General features: G+C 40.7%; 1 protein-coding gene across 2 annotated transcripts; it reads right to left on the reverse strand.

Annotated features, from left to right (window-relative positions):
- Positions 1-338: 338 nt before the first annotated feature.
- acvr1ba (activin A receptor type 1Ba) lies at positions 339-14,664 on the reverse strand. 2 transcript variants are annotated; one of them, XM_047806879.1, is made up of 9 exons: positions 14,435-14,664; positions 4,514-4,753; positions 4,115-4,375; positions 3,798-4,028; positions 3,532-3,699; positions 3,235-3,391; positions 3,007-3,131; positions 2,525-2,655; positions 339-2,411 (listed from the first exon to the last, which is right to left on the reverse strand). In XM_047806879.1, the coding sequence occupies exons 1-9, from the start codon at positions 14,523-14,525 to the stop codon at positions 2,286-2,288; spliced, it is 1,530 nt and encodes a 509-aa protein (XP_047662835.1). In that variant the 5' UTR covers positions 14,526-14,664; the 3' UTR covers positions 339-2,285. The 2 variants fall into 2 exon arrangements, with proteins under 2 accessions (XP_047662835.1, XP_027026224.1); XM_027170423.2 differs by having other exon boundaries at positions 4,514-4,756; positions 14,435-14,663.
- Positions 14,665-18,092: the final 3,428 nt, after the last annotated feature.

An 18,092-nucleotide genomic window follows, 5' to 3' on the forward strand; every position in this document is an offset into this window, starting at 1 on the left:
TTGAGCAAGGTTCCTCTCAAGATTTCTTCATGCTGTCTCGGGTAGTTTTTTCACTGACACTTGTCCCTGGTTTGCTCATTAAAGAAACATGTTGTACGATACCGATTTTCAAAAGACATGCAAAAATTATTAGGGCTGGTTCTGGGTTTCAAGGCTACTAATTATGCATTTTGGCTCCTCTTGAAATGTTTCTCATTCCAATTAAATCCCTGACATCTACTTTTCTAATAATGTCATGAAACAGCATTCCATATTGCAAATGTTCAGTAACAAAAAAACGTGCCGATGGAAAAAGACGTGCATCTTTCCTCATTAATAAATAAACCCAGACATGAAGGTAAGAAAACAAAATGTATTATGTACAATTTCAACAAATCCCCAAAGGAATTTATATTTCACATGGGCTTAACACATGGTTTAAATTACAGGCATCCAGTCTTTGTGACAAACCAAACAAGGGCAGTTAGTCTACACACCAGTGTGATTTTTCCAGTGATCCTCCCTCCTTATGTCGTAGGCATTTGCTATGTAAGATTATGCAGTAAGTCTCAAAATCTAAAGTGAATTACAGCTGCAAAACACAGTTATAAATAAAAAGGTGGTGACAAGTCCATATTCCTTACATTAGTCAAAAGATTCCAGTGCCCGACCCGGAGAATGCAAGCGATAAGGTAGATTGTTCAATCAAGTGATTAAAAAAAGTTAACATTTACTGACAGCAGACTTTACAGTTCTTTCCTTTCTTTACAGTACTTTTGTCTTTGTGAAATGACTACCAGACTGAGTTTGGTGCAACAAAAAAAGCTTGCTTAATTAGTAACCTCCTGACTTAACAATATTAATGTTATATAGTGTAAGTATTCACTCACTCCCTATAATCGGAAACTCTATGCTAGTCCAGACGAACAGGATTCATTATGTAACTGTGTATTCATCCACTGTGCTCATTCAACTGTTATAGACTTTTCAAACAGCCCAGAAAAAAAGCCTGGATTGACGGGGAGGAAAAGAAGAAGAAAAAAAAACAGACACGCACACACAAATTCTATAAATCACACTGGGGCCCGGGTGTCGATTCCTGCATTTAGATATAGAGCGTTGTGACAGACCCCAGCATATGAAGCTACTCGGTTCATAAACAGAACTACGAAACCTAAACGCTTCGAGATTTTCATTCATGCAAGGAACTGAGCAGTCAGTAGTACCTTCCCATTCGATTGAATTACAAAAGATAAAATACGTGATGAAAACACAGCATAGAAAGTTATAGAATAGAACTGTTACATCATAAATAAGCAGATAGACCGAGGCATTATTTTACACGAACCATTTACAGGATGCTTCTTATAGTAGTGTGAACGGTCGGCTTCGGCCACTTTCCCAAAGGAACAATAGTGCAGTTCATAAAATCCTATCGGCAAAAGACAAATTGGGTATAGTGCATGCTCAGAAATGTGAGGGGGAAAAACAATAAAATTCTGCTACATTTCTTGCCATGAATTGGATGTTTGCACAGCATTATATAGTGTATACATCATATTAATATCATTAATGGCCATAACCTGAATGAGCACTAATCTCACAGTGTCCTGAACAGCTATATTACATATAAAAGAAGGGGGATTTAAAAATGAAAAATAAAACACTCCCTGGTAAACAGTCAACTGAACATAAACCTTAATGCTTATAAGAAACATGCCTTTTTGTACAGTAACTAAGTCTAGATCCTGCAATCTAACCGCCACTGTACATCTATCTCACGACTCCATTTCTTTATGCTTTTTTTTATACTAAAAGGCAGATTTAAAAATTAAAAATCAGGAAACACAATCCCAACACCACAGTGGAGAACAGGCTATGATTTAGACTACTGCATATTGTATAGGGATAAAGAAGACACACAAAATAAGACCACATATACAACCATGCTCTTTAGTACACAATAGTCCATTTTCAAACAAGCCAAGACTTTTCAATTAAAAAAAAAAAAAAAAAAAAAATCCCATCCCAGCACTGTGTCCCATCACAGTTAATGAATTAATCCTGCCTTAGAATGAAAAAGTCCATGCAGTGGAGGTGTGAAGCGTCGACTTGATAAAGACAGACAGACAGACTGGACTGGGAGCCCATGGTGGGATTGAAGAACAGCTGGAGTGGCCTTAAGCTCAGTAGTTTTGGCTAAAAAGGTGAGGTAGTCCCTGTCACAACGTTATAAAACTGTCTGAAACTGGCAGGTCACTCCGAGTGTGCGTGTCTGGGAAGGGGCGCAGCAACCCGTGTGCGCATCACATCTTAACGTCCTCCTGCACGCTGAGCTGCGAGAGTGTCTTCTTAATGCGCAGAGCCGTGAGTCTGGCTGCTCCGTTAGAGTACCAGCACTCGCGCATGATCTTCCCCATCACCCTCAAAGCCTTCGCAAACACACAAACCATGTCCTTAGTATGATCAAAACTTCAAATATTTCAAAACCTGAAAATGATATTTAAAAAAACAAACAAAAAAAGGTGTTAAACGGGGTCTATACCTCGTAGCTCTGCCACCAGTTGGGCACGTTAGGCCGCAGTCTCTGGTCACACACAACCTTTCTCATCTCCTCTATGGAAGGGTCAGAGGGCACAAGGTCATAGTAAGGCAGCTGGTACTCCTCATGGATGCCTGTTGGTATAAAGCAATGATGAGAAATAAGACATGACCAGCTTTTCTTAATACATGATACAGTCAGATGATACAGTCAGTGATGCTTTAACTATGCTTGGAACTGGCTAAACCTGATATCTGCAGTATGACAGCCAAAAAAACCTAATACAATATTATACAAATCAGAACTTGGAAAAACAAACATTAATAGTTTAAACAACCGAATATAGTGAAAATATACGGAGGTTGATCGACATGAACTGTGCTAGTCTGGAAACATCTGGAATCTACACATGGATATTAAGATGCCTTGATGAGGGAAACAGTAACTGCACTGTGTACAACATGTGATCAACTACAAGGTCTTACCCCCAGTGTTGCATCGTCTTGCTATCTCCCAGTACACCAGTCCTAATGCATAGATATCGGCACACTTAAAAGAATCAAAATGCTTCATGTTGATGGTTTCATCCAACACTTCTGGTGCCATATATCTGTAAAACAATGCAGGTTTGTTGTGTATATCCAAAGTGTTTAAAATGCGTCTTAGTGAAGATTTTCACAATTAGATGTGCATGTTATAAAGAGATGGAGTACCTCTTGGTGCCCACCCTCTGATTAGGGGCGATGTCAATCGTATCGGTGACGGACTCGTGGCGTACGGCCAGGCCCAAGTCCGCTATAGCACAGGTGCCATTCTTCTTTACCAGGATATTTTTAGATTTGAGGTCTCTGTGTGCAATGCCAGGCTTTCCTACAAGACAAGTCATTTACAAATTAAAAATATGATGGCAGAGTTTTTTTTTGAACCAAAACCAATACTGAATTAATCACATAAAAAAACAATTTGACTGATTACATATAAAAGGTGCATGGTTACGGATCTGTATTTACCCTGCGTGCCAAGGATCTCCATATGCAGGTGGGCAAGGCCACTAGCAGCTGACAGAGCTAACTTGATCATGCCTTCAATGGTGACAGAGTAGTGGTTCAGGTAGTCAAACAGAGAGCCATATTCATGATAGTCTGAAACCAGCCACAGCTGAGTCCACGTGCCATTGTCTACAAGAGTGAAAAGAAAATTTGGAAAAATCAGAACAAACTACTGATAACCTTGTTTGACATTGCTTAAAAGCTGCAGATTGCATGCGATTGCTTACCTTTGTTGTCTGCTGCAATGAATCCCAAGATGTTTTCGTGCCGGAGCATGATCGTCTGGTAGATCTCAGCCTCACGGAACCAGGAGCGTTCCTCTCTGGAAGAGAAGATTTTCACAGCCACGTCTCCTCCTCTCCACTTACCCCTCCACACCTCCCCGAATCGCCCCTTTCCTATAATTTCCTGCAGCACGATGGTCCTCGCCACCGTCCTCTGCACAAACAGAGGTAGACCTGCAGGATGTGCAGCAAAACAGAAGTCACACTGGGGTCCTGGGGGAACACTGGAACTATGAAGTGAGAAAAGAAGTGGGACTGACCAGATCCAGAGCCAGAGGTGGACAAGTCAAATATGAGGTCTTGCAGGGTTTTGTCTTTGGCAAGGTAAAGATGGTCACATGAGGGATCTTCTACATCTAGCCTCTGCCTGTGGTTGTAGTTCCTCTGGTGGTGCTGGAACAGGAAGACACCGATGATCAGCAACAGGCAGAAAACGAAGACTGGTCCTGCTATGACTGCTACTAACTCCACTGGGCCCCAGCTACTAGCTGGGCTTGACCAGCTTGCATGCTCAGGAACTCCTGCAAAAGAGAAAGAAGTCTTGGTTACTGGTTATAGTTGTTAAAACGAGAGTGCAGCACTTAAAAGCTGGATCAAAGCAAGATACTAAGAGAAACCATTTAATCAAGTAACCGAGCGATGTTTTCTGAGCTGCTCACCATTAGGGACCTGCAGGTCGATGCTGTTACAGTAGTCTGTGTAGCAGCAGTGTGTGTTGAGAACTCCCTCAGCACTCAGGCAGTAGATGGGTTGACCAGGTGGAATTAGACTCTCACGTGGAATACAGATGCGCACATGCTGCTCCTGGCCTTTAATGTAGGAGGTGGAGGCCATGCAGGCTCCATCTGTCTCACACTCATAGCCACTTTTTTCACAGTTAGTACAGTTACACTTCAAAGCTGCTGAAAGGGAGGAGAAGAAAAAAATAATTAAAAAAAAAAAAAGGTCAGTCAGAGATGCTCCATCAGCTTTACTATAGTTTAAATGCTATCTGGAACTCTATATATATATATATAACTATATTAATCGCCGTACGTTCACAATTAACTCCCAATTAATAAACAACTACAGAATCCAGCATAGAAATTTAAAGATGAAGTGAATCACAACTGAGAAGAGATTTAATACTCAGAAATTTATACAGAAGGCTCATTTTTTTTAGTTTGTGTTATTTGTTGCTAAATGCCACATCAGCAGCAAAGGCTATATTCATGGCTACATAAACATTATATACAAAATGATAAAAAGTGTGAGGATAGTGGCAATAAACAAACAAACAAAAACAATGAGGATTGTGGCAATAAACAAACAAACAAATAATAAATAAACAATTGATTGCAATATTTACATTTACAGCATTTGGCAGATGCCCTTATCCAGAGCGACGTACATAAGTGCTTAAATCTCTAACATTGAATCCATTAATGCTGGTCCACTACCATGAGTTTAAAACATTTGTTCAAAGTTACAATGAAAAAGTGTCAAAGGTTTTTTTTTTTTTTAAATGCAAAAGATATGGAAAGAAGTGCTAGTTGAAGTGTTTCCTGAATAAGTAGGTCTTCAACCGCCACTTGAAAATAATATCGTTTTCATACATTTACAGTCAAAGCCATGATTTTTAAATAGAATGTGGCCATTTACGAGAGAATTAAAAACAGTGCATGAGTAGATGTCAGAAGTACTAAGGCACAGATGAGAAACTCATGGACCCTAGTGCATAACAGTTGCAGGCACAAGTCAGGCGCCACCAGGGGGCGAGCAAAGTCTAACAGCACATGGTGAAGAAGCGAGTAGGTGTCACTGTTAGTTCAAGCTGAGGCCATGAACGCAGGCACCAGTTTACCACCGGGCTGCATAACATGAAACCGAATCCGCCACTGCAGATGAACCCAAACAGACTGAAGCTGAAGCACACTGCAGCACACTGCTAAAGGCAGGGAGCAGCACGTCAGCATGCACAGTAGCAAAAAGAAAAGTGCTTATAATAAATTATAATAATAGTAATGTATTAATAAGAAGTCATTTTGATCAGAGATGAGAACGGATATGTATTTGGATTTAAGGGTAAAAGTTTTGCATTTCCATGTTTTTGCATGTTTTTAAATGTGTACGCTCACGTATAGATCATCTAACAAGCCAGTCTGATTTTCAAGGGCATCCAAATAGACTGGTCCCATTGTCCTGGCATGTAAGCCATGTTTTTAAACTCTATTTTTGATCTGTCATCACTGGCATGAACTCTTGTCTCCCCAACCACTCGAGCGGACTGAAAGTGGCTGGGATTAGAGAGGGGCCCGGCGTCTCTGGCACCCGGAGGCGGCACAGGCGGGAGGTTGAGGTCATTGTAGGGGGAGCAGGCCTGCCTGTCATGCTTCACTCACACCCTGCGCTTATCAGCCCCACAGCTCAGTCACCAACAATGGTGGGCCACTTTAGGACAAATTGTACTGGTTTTCAAAAATAACACGACTTGAAAACCACCGTGCATGACTGTAATTTGGCCCTGTGAGAGCAAAAAAAAAGGTTTTTAAACTTCAGATTTCTTTTTTCTTTCTTTTTTTTTTTTTTTTTACTTCTATAGACTTCTGTAGCTCCTTCACAGAATTGCTAAACTATAACCCTCACTTCTCTTTTTCCTTCTATGTCTCAATTTATCAACACACTAGAGCCTCTGATGTTTGTTCAAGCCTCATATGTAAATCACGTCCTCACACACGTATGTACACACACACACACACACACACACACACACACACACACACACACACACACACACACACACACACACACACACACACACACACACACACACAAACTTCTCATTTGCTTCCTTGCTTTTACACTTTGGACTCCAGAGGCTGGGTTTAAATTGATCTTGCTCAATGCCCTTCCTTTCAATTTCTCTCCCAAGGATTGCACAAGAAATGACACAGAAGCAGCGTGACCACACCCTTCTATACGTATACAAGCGAGAGTGTTTGTTACTATTGCTGTTGACTCATCTCATTTGAGAGCTCTGACAATGTTGAATATTTAAACAGGCATGTCAATAATTCCTTACTCAGAGAAACAATGAGGCAGAGAGAGAGAGTGAGTGAGTGAGAGAGAGAGTGAGTAAACAGTAATTGTTGAATAGCTGTGTTCTTTAAGGCATAAAACCCATACTGCCAGTAACTGCCAGTGGAGCAGATCCAAGTTAACTGTTCACATGCACCAGGAATTTCCTGAACATTGCACAGAGGTGACCAGGCCCTGATAAAGTGGGAAAAACAACTCTGTGCCATTTCCTCCAAATCACTGTACTAATATAGAGCTTTTCCTCCAGGCAGCATGGCTCGACCTGGCATATTACCCATAATTCTCCATATTAGCACCATGTTCACATGATGGATTTGGTTACTGTACTTGTCCAGGTACCGTGTGTTTTGAGCTGATCCCACAGCCATCCAATTCTTACACTAAATTCTACAGTAGACAAGAAGTAGCTGATTAAGTTCCTAATGTAGCAAGTTTTCCTATTACATCTCTACTAAACTTATATTTCTTTCCGTTATCCGAGTAAAAACCACCACATTCTAGTCCGGATCCAAAATGGCTGCCAATTCACTTGGATTGCATGCGATTAGGGACTCGAGCACAGACCGTAACTCACTACCTAGTGCCCTCTAATAGTGTGTAGAAAGACATTTGAGACACAGATATGACTTGGCTATGCTAACGCTTACAGTCAAACTTCTCGGTATTTTTCACTGAAGATTAAAGTATTGGCACTCTTGGCTGTGTTTGGGTTAAGGGGCAACTGTTAAGTGAAATTTTGATCCATTGTATTTTCAGTAAAGATTAAAAGTATTGGCGCACTCGTGTTTGGGTGCATGAAATTCCATTAAAACTGCACACACAGCACTGAGAAAACATTACCTCACCCAAAGCCAGGCTTGGGGTCCTATTACTCTGAACGGCGCACAAATCACCAGGCGAAAAAAAAAGCTACTGCTGCATTCTTATAAAATTTAAGCACTTTTTAAATAACAGCATTTGAAAAGAGATTAAAAGTGCAGCCATGTCAACAAAATTAGTCATCTTTGCAAGTGTGGTATAGAGTGCACTGGGAGAACTATTGTTACGAACACCATGAACATAGCTCCATATGCGCGGTCTGTACGTGGCATGTGGTAAATCTGCTGAATGGACTGTGGTCAGGTCCAGGGCAGATATTCCTCAAAAACACCACACACATACACAGACCTGTAGCTCTCCCATAGCCTAACATCTTTCTGAAGAACACCTCATTAAACAACAAACAGATAGAAAATTGTTTGTCAGCATGTTGTAAACAGGGCCAATGAGATCATTGAATTTCCCGTCATTACAAATAACTGATGTCAACACATGACCTCTTAACATATAATGACTACAAAAAGTAAATAGAGCAAAGGACCGAAATAGCAAGCTAGTAAAAAAACGTCACAGCATAAACGATGCTATTAAATTCACCCAGCTGAAAGAAGCGACACAGAACACGTCAGCTGGAAAAAAAAAGCACAATTTCTAATTTGGGCCAATTAAAAGTGTCTAATATGGCATTTGATGGGGGAAAGGCAACAAACGGGGTGTGAACGAGTGTTCTCTTGCGTACACATAATTGGTGGCCTTACACTGGCCCTTTGTTTGGAGATTAGGCAGACATGAGGAGGGACTGGCCTGACTGTGCCTGAACAAAGAGCATGAATGGCCTGTGAGGAGAAGGGCTGTTAGGGGGCTGGACACCCCCCCCCCCCCCAGGCTTTTAACTGCTGTTGGGGGGAAAAGGAGTAGATGCAGGATAGGATTGGGGGTAGGGTACCGACTGCACTCGCCATTATTGTGCAGTTTTGGTCAAGGGGCCAGCTGCGACCATCATTAAAGCCCAGTCTAGACTTTGACTTAACCCGTAGGAAAGAGGGAATTCAGTAAAGGCCCTGGCCCAGAATCTTGCTGGCAGTGTGAAGTGCCTAGCATTCCATTCTTGTTCAGACAGGAAGTGACAGACATACAGACATGCAGGGAAGAAGGGGTGTGTGTTCATGGGGTGGGGGTTGGTGGTGGGGGCTGTTAACATTAAGTGCAAGTCTGGACGATCGGAGTGGGGTTTAGAGAGATGATGAAACCGCAAATGGATCTGGCATAAATAATTGCATATTACCGGTAAAGTGACTAAGGCATGTGCAGGCCAAATATTTCCCCAACCCCAGAGCTCCCTTGGAAGCTAGCTGAAAATTTGTGGTGTAACTGGGGTATTAAAACATTTGGAAAAACTATGAATTGAGCTTTTTTTTGTTCCTCATTTAAAAAAAAAAAAAAAAAACGGTTCTGGTCTCGATCAATTAGAACAGTGGATGTTATCGTGTGCTGCCTCCATCAGAATAATTAAAGTCCATCATCCTCCTTTGTGTCGTAGAGTACAGGATGCCGGGGGCCAGAGGGAGCAAGCTGACTACGAGAGTGCTGTTACCCAAGATGCAAAGGGCTGAAACAAGATCCATAGAGCCCCCAGACAGGGAGCTGATTAAGACATGCTGACGCCACCAGACAGAGTGTGCACACTCTCACACGCCTGTTCACAAACGCACACACACTTACAAAATCAATACAGGGGAAGGAGGAGCATCTCGCTGTTCTCGTGGTCAAATTACCTGTCTGGTCCAAAATCAGAAATCTGTTTCTCCCTCTAGAATCACAAGTCCTCATCTAACCAATATGTATCCCGTGGGGTTTCAGTCATGCTCTTGCACAGTATAACTTGAAAAGTAGCTTGGTGCAATACAGAATTAGACATCGCTGTAGCGAACATCACTACCAAATCACTCAACGTGCATCTCAGGATCAATACACCTAACGGCATTGCACGGTACAATACGTTTATGTGCAAGCAAGTGTGTGTGATGCAGAAAGCCTTTTAAGCATCATTATTTGCACAGAACATACAGATAAGGAAACTGAGCTTCTCTTACATTACTGAGGCATCCTCTAAGTATTGCTAAATTTAACACATGACTATGACGAATGCATACATCAGGAAAAGCCACATTTTCAAAATCAAATAGTCCCATGTGGCCCTGGGAGCCTGTTCTAATTACCAGTGGCCTACATCTTTTCAAGCAAATAGGGTACTTTCACAGGATTTGGTAGCACTGCCTGTCTTATTTACCCTGTTTCAGAGTGCATGCGATATGCCTATAATCTGAAGGCCAAACAGACAGGCCATTATGTCATTAAGCTAAAAAGATGATAAATAAACAAAGGCACAAAAAGCCTCTGAACAGAGAGCGAGTCGGGTCAAATAAAGGCTAACATGTCTGTAAGTGCAGTTAGACTGAGCCGCTTGCTGGCCATTCAGGACATTAGCAAGGTCATTAAAGAAGTAAAGACAGATCTCGGTCTGCTGTGACCGTGAACTCAACCCCAAGACAAAGGCAAACCCACAGCTTCGGATTCAAAACACTTACACTTGGATACACACGAATCTCCGCCCACGTAAACCCACATATATCCTTTTCCTCCGAAGCTCAGGATTTGACTTCCTGAACAAGCAGACACATGCAAAATATACTGTAGCTTAATGTCCTCCTTCATTTCATTTTCATAACTTCACTCTGACATTAGCAAGCTCACACAGCAGCTGCTATGCTTTTGCTCAGCCTTGATGCTGTCTGTCAGTTGTCTCACCCTTGAGGTCTTAATTACACTATAAATTCGAAGCTTTCCAGACACACCCTTTTGGTGGTTTTCACACCATTTCAAACAAGCCCACAATCAGCTCGTAGATCGTAGTTTACCACCAAATCGAGGAGAAAATATTTATTTCTTCTTCACTAGTGGACTATGTGATAACAGTACAAAAGAAAGTGCTCCTGTTAAACGAGACAATACCCAAAGGAATGCATTAGGCTGTTTGTTCAGTTTGCTGGAGAGTAAAACACAGCTAGAAAACACAGAGATGCACCCTGCCTCCAGGCTGTTTGCATGGCTCACTGTTTCTCTATCACGCTGATGCCATTTTCTCACACCGCTCTGTGAGAAGCGTCACACGGATGTGTAAGAGCTCTGGCCTTCATGACAGGCTGCTTTCAGGCCCCATCAACCTGATTATGCTGTAATCAAGTTAGCGAGGCTGCTGAGAATGGAGTTAAAAAATAAATAAATAAAAGCACTCCTCTCCCACACATACGCTCTAAAGATTTTCTCTAATTCTTACATTCATTACCGTTCACCTTTACTGCAATTCTAGCAATGAGGAAACAAGTTTTTTTTTATAGCAACTTTCTTACATTAACAATATTAAATTTTAAACCATCTCATACTTTGGATATAATCATCATCTTAACAGGATAAGTGTAAAAAGATTAAGCTAACAGGAGACAAAGAAGCCCTGTTAGCAAAAATACCAAATGTTTGCTAGCTAGCGGGCCAATTTGAAATAGGTAAACCATTTAGATGTCTACGTTAATAAACAATCTATTTACAAACCGCAATCAGCTGCCAAAGCAAAATGTGACTCTCACTGTGACAAAGCTAGATTCCATCCTGCGTTTAGACCGTAATTCAGGACAATAGATAACACCTGAAGTAACAACAATGCAGCTAGCTAGTCCCTGCTGCTGTTTTCTTTTGATACTTAACCAGCAAAGTTAGCTAGCTACATGAAAAATTAAGAGCTTTGACTCCTAAATGTTTAGTTACAGCAGTGTAAACAAAACCACAGCAGGGATTTGATGCCAACACACTGTGACCAATATGCAACAGTGTAAAAATACAGTTTTGTACAGTGAGCAGTTTTGCTGCCAAATATAGAAATTCATTCACAATCAATAATAATAATAATAATAATAATAGGCTGAAATTTTGCCACAAATTGTTTATAATTACACTAAAGTCTCATACAGTATGTAATTGAATTAAATGTACAAAATAGCCAAATGTTTCAGTCACATCCAACTCCTGTTGAAGATGCCAGACAGCAGTCATGCTTGAGATTTGGTCCACCTAGTGTGAGTTGTGGCCATGTTCTGGTCGCCAGATCTGGACTTTCTCAGTATGTGGGCCAAATGAAGTGGTAAGTGTGGGTTGGCTCTACACCATTACCGTTCCTCAGCTTCTTTGGTTTCAGCAGGGGGACTGACACTTTGGACACCTTCACCCCTCTTCAGCCAAGACAAAAAAAAAAAACACAGCAGCTGTGTTTCTGCTCTCGAGCAGCCTGATACCCCTCTCAAAGTGCCACAGACCTTTTACTGGCTTGCTCATACCCCTGAGCTGTTTCTCATCAGCAGTGAGAATGGATGCAGGTGGAACCGATGCGGCCTTCACCTTTCCCTTAAGCCTGGTACTGGAACGTGTGCCAGAGTTTTGCACATAACGTCCTTGTGTGAATAAAGGGAGGAAACATTCTGGGAAATTAGATGAGTAATCTTTAAAAAAGCAAAACGATTAGAAGCAATTAGTTAAAAAAAAAAAAAAATTGGAAATTTGTTGCACGGCCTTATCGAGCAACCCTAGCATAGCCAAAAACAACAAGGGAAAACTTTAAAATTGCTCAAAAGAAGAAAGTGTTGGTTTAACCCTTCACATGCTGACTGAGCTTTCTCTAACTGATTTGGTTCAGTTTCTCAGAATTTTTAACTTTAAAACCAAGACAGAACTCTTGCCGGGTGTGAAAAAGCTCACACAAGCCCATACCACCTTGTTTTACCATACTTCAGCCATGTTTATGTATGCACCAAATGTAACCAACATTCGTTTGGCCTTACAAAGGAGACGCAGACTTCTCTGACAGCCCTCTGAATGGGGGGCCATTGCCCACATTTCCATCACAAAGAGCCAGACTTCAACTCTGACTTCTGTCTGGGTTTGTTGAATGAACAGTTTGCAACTGGACCATACAAACACCACCCCACACTTCCTACATGTTATAAAACTGCACTTCAGTTTTATGGGCTCGGAGAATTTACTCATTAACCAGAATCTCTAGGTTAGTGTTGTACCGTGTTTAAAGTGGCACTGCTGCAAAAAAATAAATTCCTTCTTCATGTTGTACTTGGCAAATATACGATTCTGCTGGGTGACTGTCAAAATGTAGGGGTGTTTCACTGCTCCGACTTGTATCAACACATCAGTGAACTACTGAGTAATAAATCAGTTTGAGAAGAAAGACAAAAATCGTTTACTGCAGGATTGTGGACTTTGTCGATAAACACGGACTGACTAAAAATACTAAAAACTAAACAGTAACCTTTGTATGTTTAAAATAGACAAACAGATACAAGTTTTAGCCATCACTTCTATATTTAAAGCACAGCACGTTACACATTCACCATCATAATGCAATAAAGATCCAAATCATGCACTTGCACATTATGGGGATGTTTGTGAAGCAGTTTAAATGCTACAAAATTTTATTTCCCTTTAATCTTCACAACACAACATTTGAAATCACGAGAACCAGACAAATGAAAATTTATTTTAACGATTTCACGAAACCCAAACCTAGTCTTGTGTGTCCAGAGATTCCACTGCTCTGCTTAAGCACAAAAAGCCACGTGTTTACCTAATCAGAAACAAGTTAAATCCAATCTATGGCTCTCCATGAAGAATTTTTCATTTCAATGAAGCATTTTAAATCCATGCCCCAGTGTTGTTCTTTCCCTTCTAGACTCAAATCTGGTTAAATATAAAGCAGCACTTCAGTGTTCACTCCTTAAATTAGGAGTGATTTACACACGCATGGATAGAAAAGGAAACGTGGAGGAATTAACGTGCCATTAAATCGTGCAAACCTTCCTAAACAAATACCATATGTTAGAAATAAGAGCTTCCTATCTCGCTTTGCTGAGTAATGTTTAACCCGCTGATTGAAGCAGATGGCACAGTGGGTCCTGTATGGTTCAGTCTGTGATCAGAAGGTTGGGGGGAAAGCAACAGAACCGGTTAACAACGTCCTGGTGTTTAGTTTAGCAACATTACAGTGGCGTTAGACTGTGATGGGATTTGGTGACTAAATAAACCACATGTAGGATATTATCCACTTAACACCGTGTCGGGGTGAAGTACAGGCCAGGTGACGGTGCTGTAAATAAATAAACGTCTTAAACAAAATGACAAGCACTCGGTTAGAATCCGGAACATTTACATTTACGGAACATTTTTGTTTTGAAGCGCTCGTTGACCACAAAAACCGAAGGCGACCTGGAAACACATTATCGCTTGAGTTTCATCCGTAACGAACAGGATACGTGGTTTAGAAAACACACACACACACACACATACACACATACACACACACACAAGGAACAGCGTGTTAAAGCGGAGGACACGTCGAGAAAACGACGTGTCAAACAGACGTGTAATACGTTCTCGTTTACGTTAGCGAGCAAGCTATGAAGCGCTCGCGCGCGCACACACACACACACACACACACACACACACACACACACACACACACACACACACACACACACTCTCGCTCTCTCTCACACACACACACACACACACACACACACACACACACACACACACACACACACACACACACACACAGTACTCACCATCACCCGGCGATATTAATCCAGTCACCAAGAACAAAGCTAACACGGTTCTTCGCAGATACATGACTGCGAGATTCCCATCGCTTCGCATTTAACGCATTGGTGGTATGTTATTGACAGGGCGAGCACAGCACACTTCATATATTTTCTCTCTCTCTCTCTCTCTCTCTCTCTCTCTCTCTCACACACACACTCAGTCATACAATCTCACACCAGCAGGTAGGCACTGAGGCAATAAAGACTCGCGCACACAGCTGCGCTTAAAGGGGCGCGCGCACTTTCTTTCTTTCTTTTTTTTTTTTAAAGGGGAGGGTTTTACTCCGCGCGCGCTCCCTTTGTTGTTGCTCGAGCGCTTGCAGCTTCCTCCAAAACGACTGGTATATTATTTACTGTTTATGGTTTTGTTTTGCTTACTGATTTTTTTAAACAAACAAACAAACAAACAAACAAACAGATAGATAGGTAAATGTAGATAGATAGATAGATAGATAGATAGATAGATAGATAGATAGATAGATAGATAGATAGATAGATAGATAGACAAATTTACCCCCACATTACTACACTCTAACATGAAGTAATGGTGAGTGAGAAAGGAGGAATAGTGTTGTGACATAGCATTTACCGGGCTACTGTAAACATTTCTTTCTAAATACACACCCCTAATACTTTACACTTAATAAATACACATTTTTAAAGCTGAAAACACATGGGTTCATTTACACAAAACCGGCTTTTAATATATAATTTGTACAGGTCCCATGCTTTCTGGTTGTAAGAAAAATGCCTGTATCTACATGAAAATAAAGTTTTGCAATTACTGTCAAACTCCATACCTGCTCTTTGTAATAGTAATTTTGAACAGATATATCAGGACAGATAAGAGGTAAATAATAACATTCAAAAATGGAAAATAGGTATTATCCATCCATCCATCCAAACATCCATCCATCCATCCATCCATCCAGAGAAACAGGGAGCAAGAAGACTATCCCTAGAGACTCGGGTCACAAGGCAGGGGAACACACTCAACCATTACAGACGCATGACATGGATTGGGGGAGGAAACCTGGAGTACCCAGATCAAACCTCTGAAGCACAGGGAAACAGGCAGTGGCAGGAATCAAACCACCAACTGCAGCAATTGTAAATTATGATAAAGGATCATCTGTGAAACACGGAAAAAGGGAAATGTCTTGCTGGTAGAGATTAAAGTTTTGTTTCAGTTGTACCAATTAATGTCATATTTATTTTGTTATGCAAATATTAGCACCAGATCTTACAGATTCTATTTGCATTTGTGTAATGTGTTTATATAGCCGAATTAACTTTAACCAGGACTTCTTCTGGTTGTCCACAGTCACAAAACATCGTCTTGTTATTTCTTACATTGTGAGAGCCATACATATGTTGAAAGCCTTGTTTTGGACAAGTACAAAAAAGAAATATTGCTAATGACGTGGTCTGGTCAATGATGCTTTGTCCGTTTACCCGTTCTCTCCTTGTCTACTGCCAGAATTGAGACTGTAATGAGACTGTAATGAGCTTACAGATCCCCTGCTAGTACCCAAAGAGGCACCCAAAGAAATGTCTGTCATTGTGAGGAATAAAGATTTGGAGACCTATGGTGCTCAGTAGCCAAAGATTAATCAAAGCACATGGAAATCTCCTTATTTACTTATTATGCAGCTGAAACCTTTGCCCTGATGGCTGAATGAACTGATGATTCTTAGAGAACTTTTAAATGCTTCTTTGTTACTAGGACGTTTACTATGTTAAGATGGCAAGGCAGAGAAGGACCTTGTGACTCAAATTTCATACAATAAAAGCATTTATTGCCATTCCTCATGCTGTTTAGTAACCACATGACACTGTTAGACCCTCTACCTTAGAAATGGAAATGTAATTGAGGTTATTGCACAGAAAATGCTTCTTTACTATGTTATGTTACATTACACTTTCAGCTTGTGAAATTTATTTACATATTCCAGACAGGAATTCATATCTGAAAAGGTAAACAGGACCGTTTGAGTCTGGCTCGTATGAAATGCTTAAAAGTGTGAAGTGTGTCAATACAAGACAATGGAGGAAGAGAGTATGTAATAATTTGTCCAGTATAGCAGTGTGCAGATACAATCCTTTCACAACCCCCACTCCATTTGACCAAACAGACAGACTGGCTATTCGGGGAACTTTATCTCCCCTAAAGTCTGTGTGAGCACCGTCACAGATGGCTATACAGAGAACAGACACATGCGAGAACAGATATAGATAAAAAGGCAGACAGAAATCAATGTCCATCCCCTTACTGACTTATAAAACGATACTCTTTCACTGACACTGGGAACTGGACACTTTGACTAATAGTACTGGTTGGAAGACTTGACTAATTGTACTTTTTTTTTTTTTTTTACTGATGACTATTTAGAAAAAAACATCTTCAGAATTTGTGTCTAATCATCTAGAAGTGATTTCTGTAATTATAACATCCTTTCTTGAGTTCAGATTAGGCTACAGTGAAACCAGCACTGTGTAAGTGTGTTGGTGAAATCGAGAGTGTGATCTCGTGGCCTTGTGCGTGTATATGTGTGTGTGTATGTAATTGCTCATGACCAAGGTTTAATACTAGAAATACACTCATTTGGAATGAACTTTCCATGAATAAGAGATGTAGGATCGGTCGGTGCTGGGTAAATTTAGGCCCGGGTGAAACACTACCTGGGAGGATGCATTCAACATTGTATCTATGAATGCTTTTGAAGCACTGAGGTGCATCTCGGTTACTCCCTGGGGATATCGGGTCCTTGAGTGCCTTTTGTGTTGCTTTGAACAGTAACATGATGCACAAACACCACATGCACAAATAAAACCCAAATAGATCAGATTAAAAAGTAATGGAATCATGATGACAATAATAAGCCTGCTGACACTGTATTACATATAAAAGGATGACAGTGAGTCCAGTTAGTTCAAACCAGTCTACTGCTGAACAAAGTAAAAAAACAAAAAACTGAAGACCTTCTGAATGAGTTTGGAGCTTCTGATGCCCTCTAGTGTTGAAAAGTATGTGCTACATACTTGCCTTTTTTAAACTCTTTCACATTATATTAGAGGGAAAATCCACCTTGCATATAAATCTTACATATTATTTCATTTTATGCAAGTGTGCAATTGAGGTTTAAGGACCTTGCTCAGAGGCCCAGCAGTGGCAGCTTGGTGGACCAGAGATTCAAACTCACAACCTACCGATTGGTAGTCCAGCAACTTACCCATAAGACTACCACATGGTTTCCAAGTATTGTTTTATACTAAAAAACTGAGGGTTTTTTTTCTAGTTTTTTTGTTCTCTATTTTTACATTGGTCAATGATTTCCTACATAAATAACATCTCCTGAACATTCAGATCAGGATTACAAACTTTTGGTGTTCATGTTAATGCCACTGTCAAGATCATTGTGTTTATCAACTCATAGTTCACTACCTAGCCATTTGAATCTCAGGATATGTATTACTTTATTGCATTCTGGGAGTTTGAGTCCAACATTTGCAATGATGTCTGGACTACTGCTGGATTTTTCATTAATACATTATGTCTTTGAAAATGGTGAGTGAAAAAAGGAGCATGTGCTCTTTCGTTCTGAGGAGGTTTGCAAAGTCC

This window comes from Tachysurus fulvidraco, chromosome 23 (assembly GCF_022655615.1).
Source record: "Tachysurus fulvidraco isolate hzauxx_2018 chromosome 23, HZAU_PFXX_2.0, whole genome shotgun sequence".
NCBI lineage: Eukaryota > Metazoa > Chordata > Actinopteri > Siluriformes > Bagridae > Tachysurus > Tachysurus fulvidraco.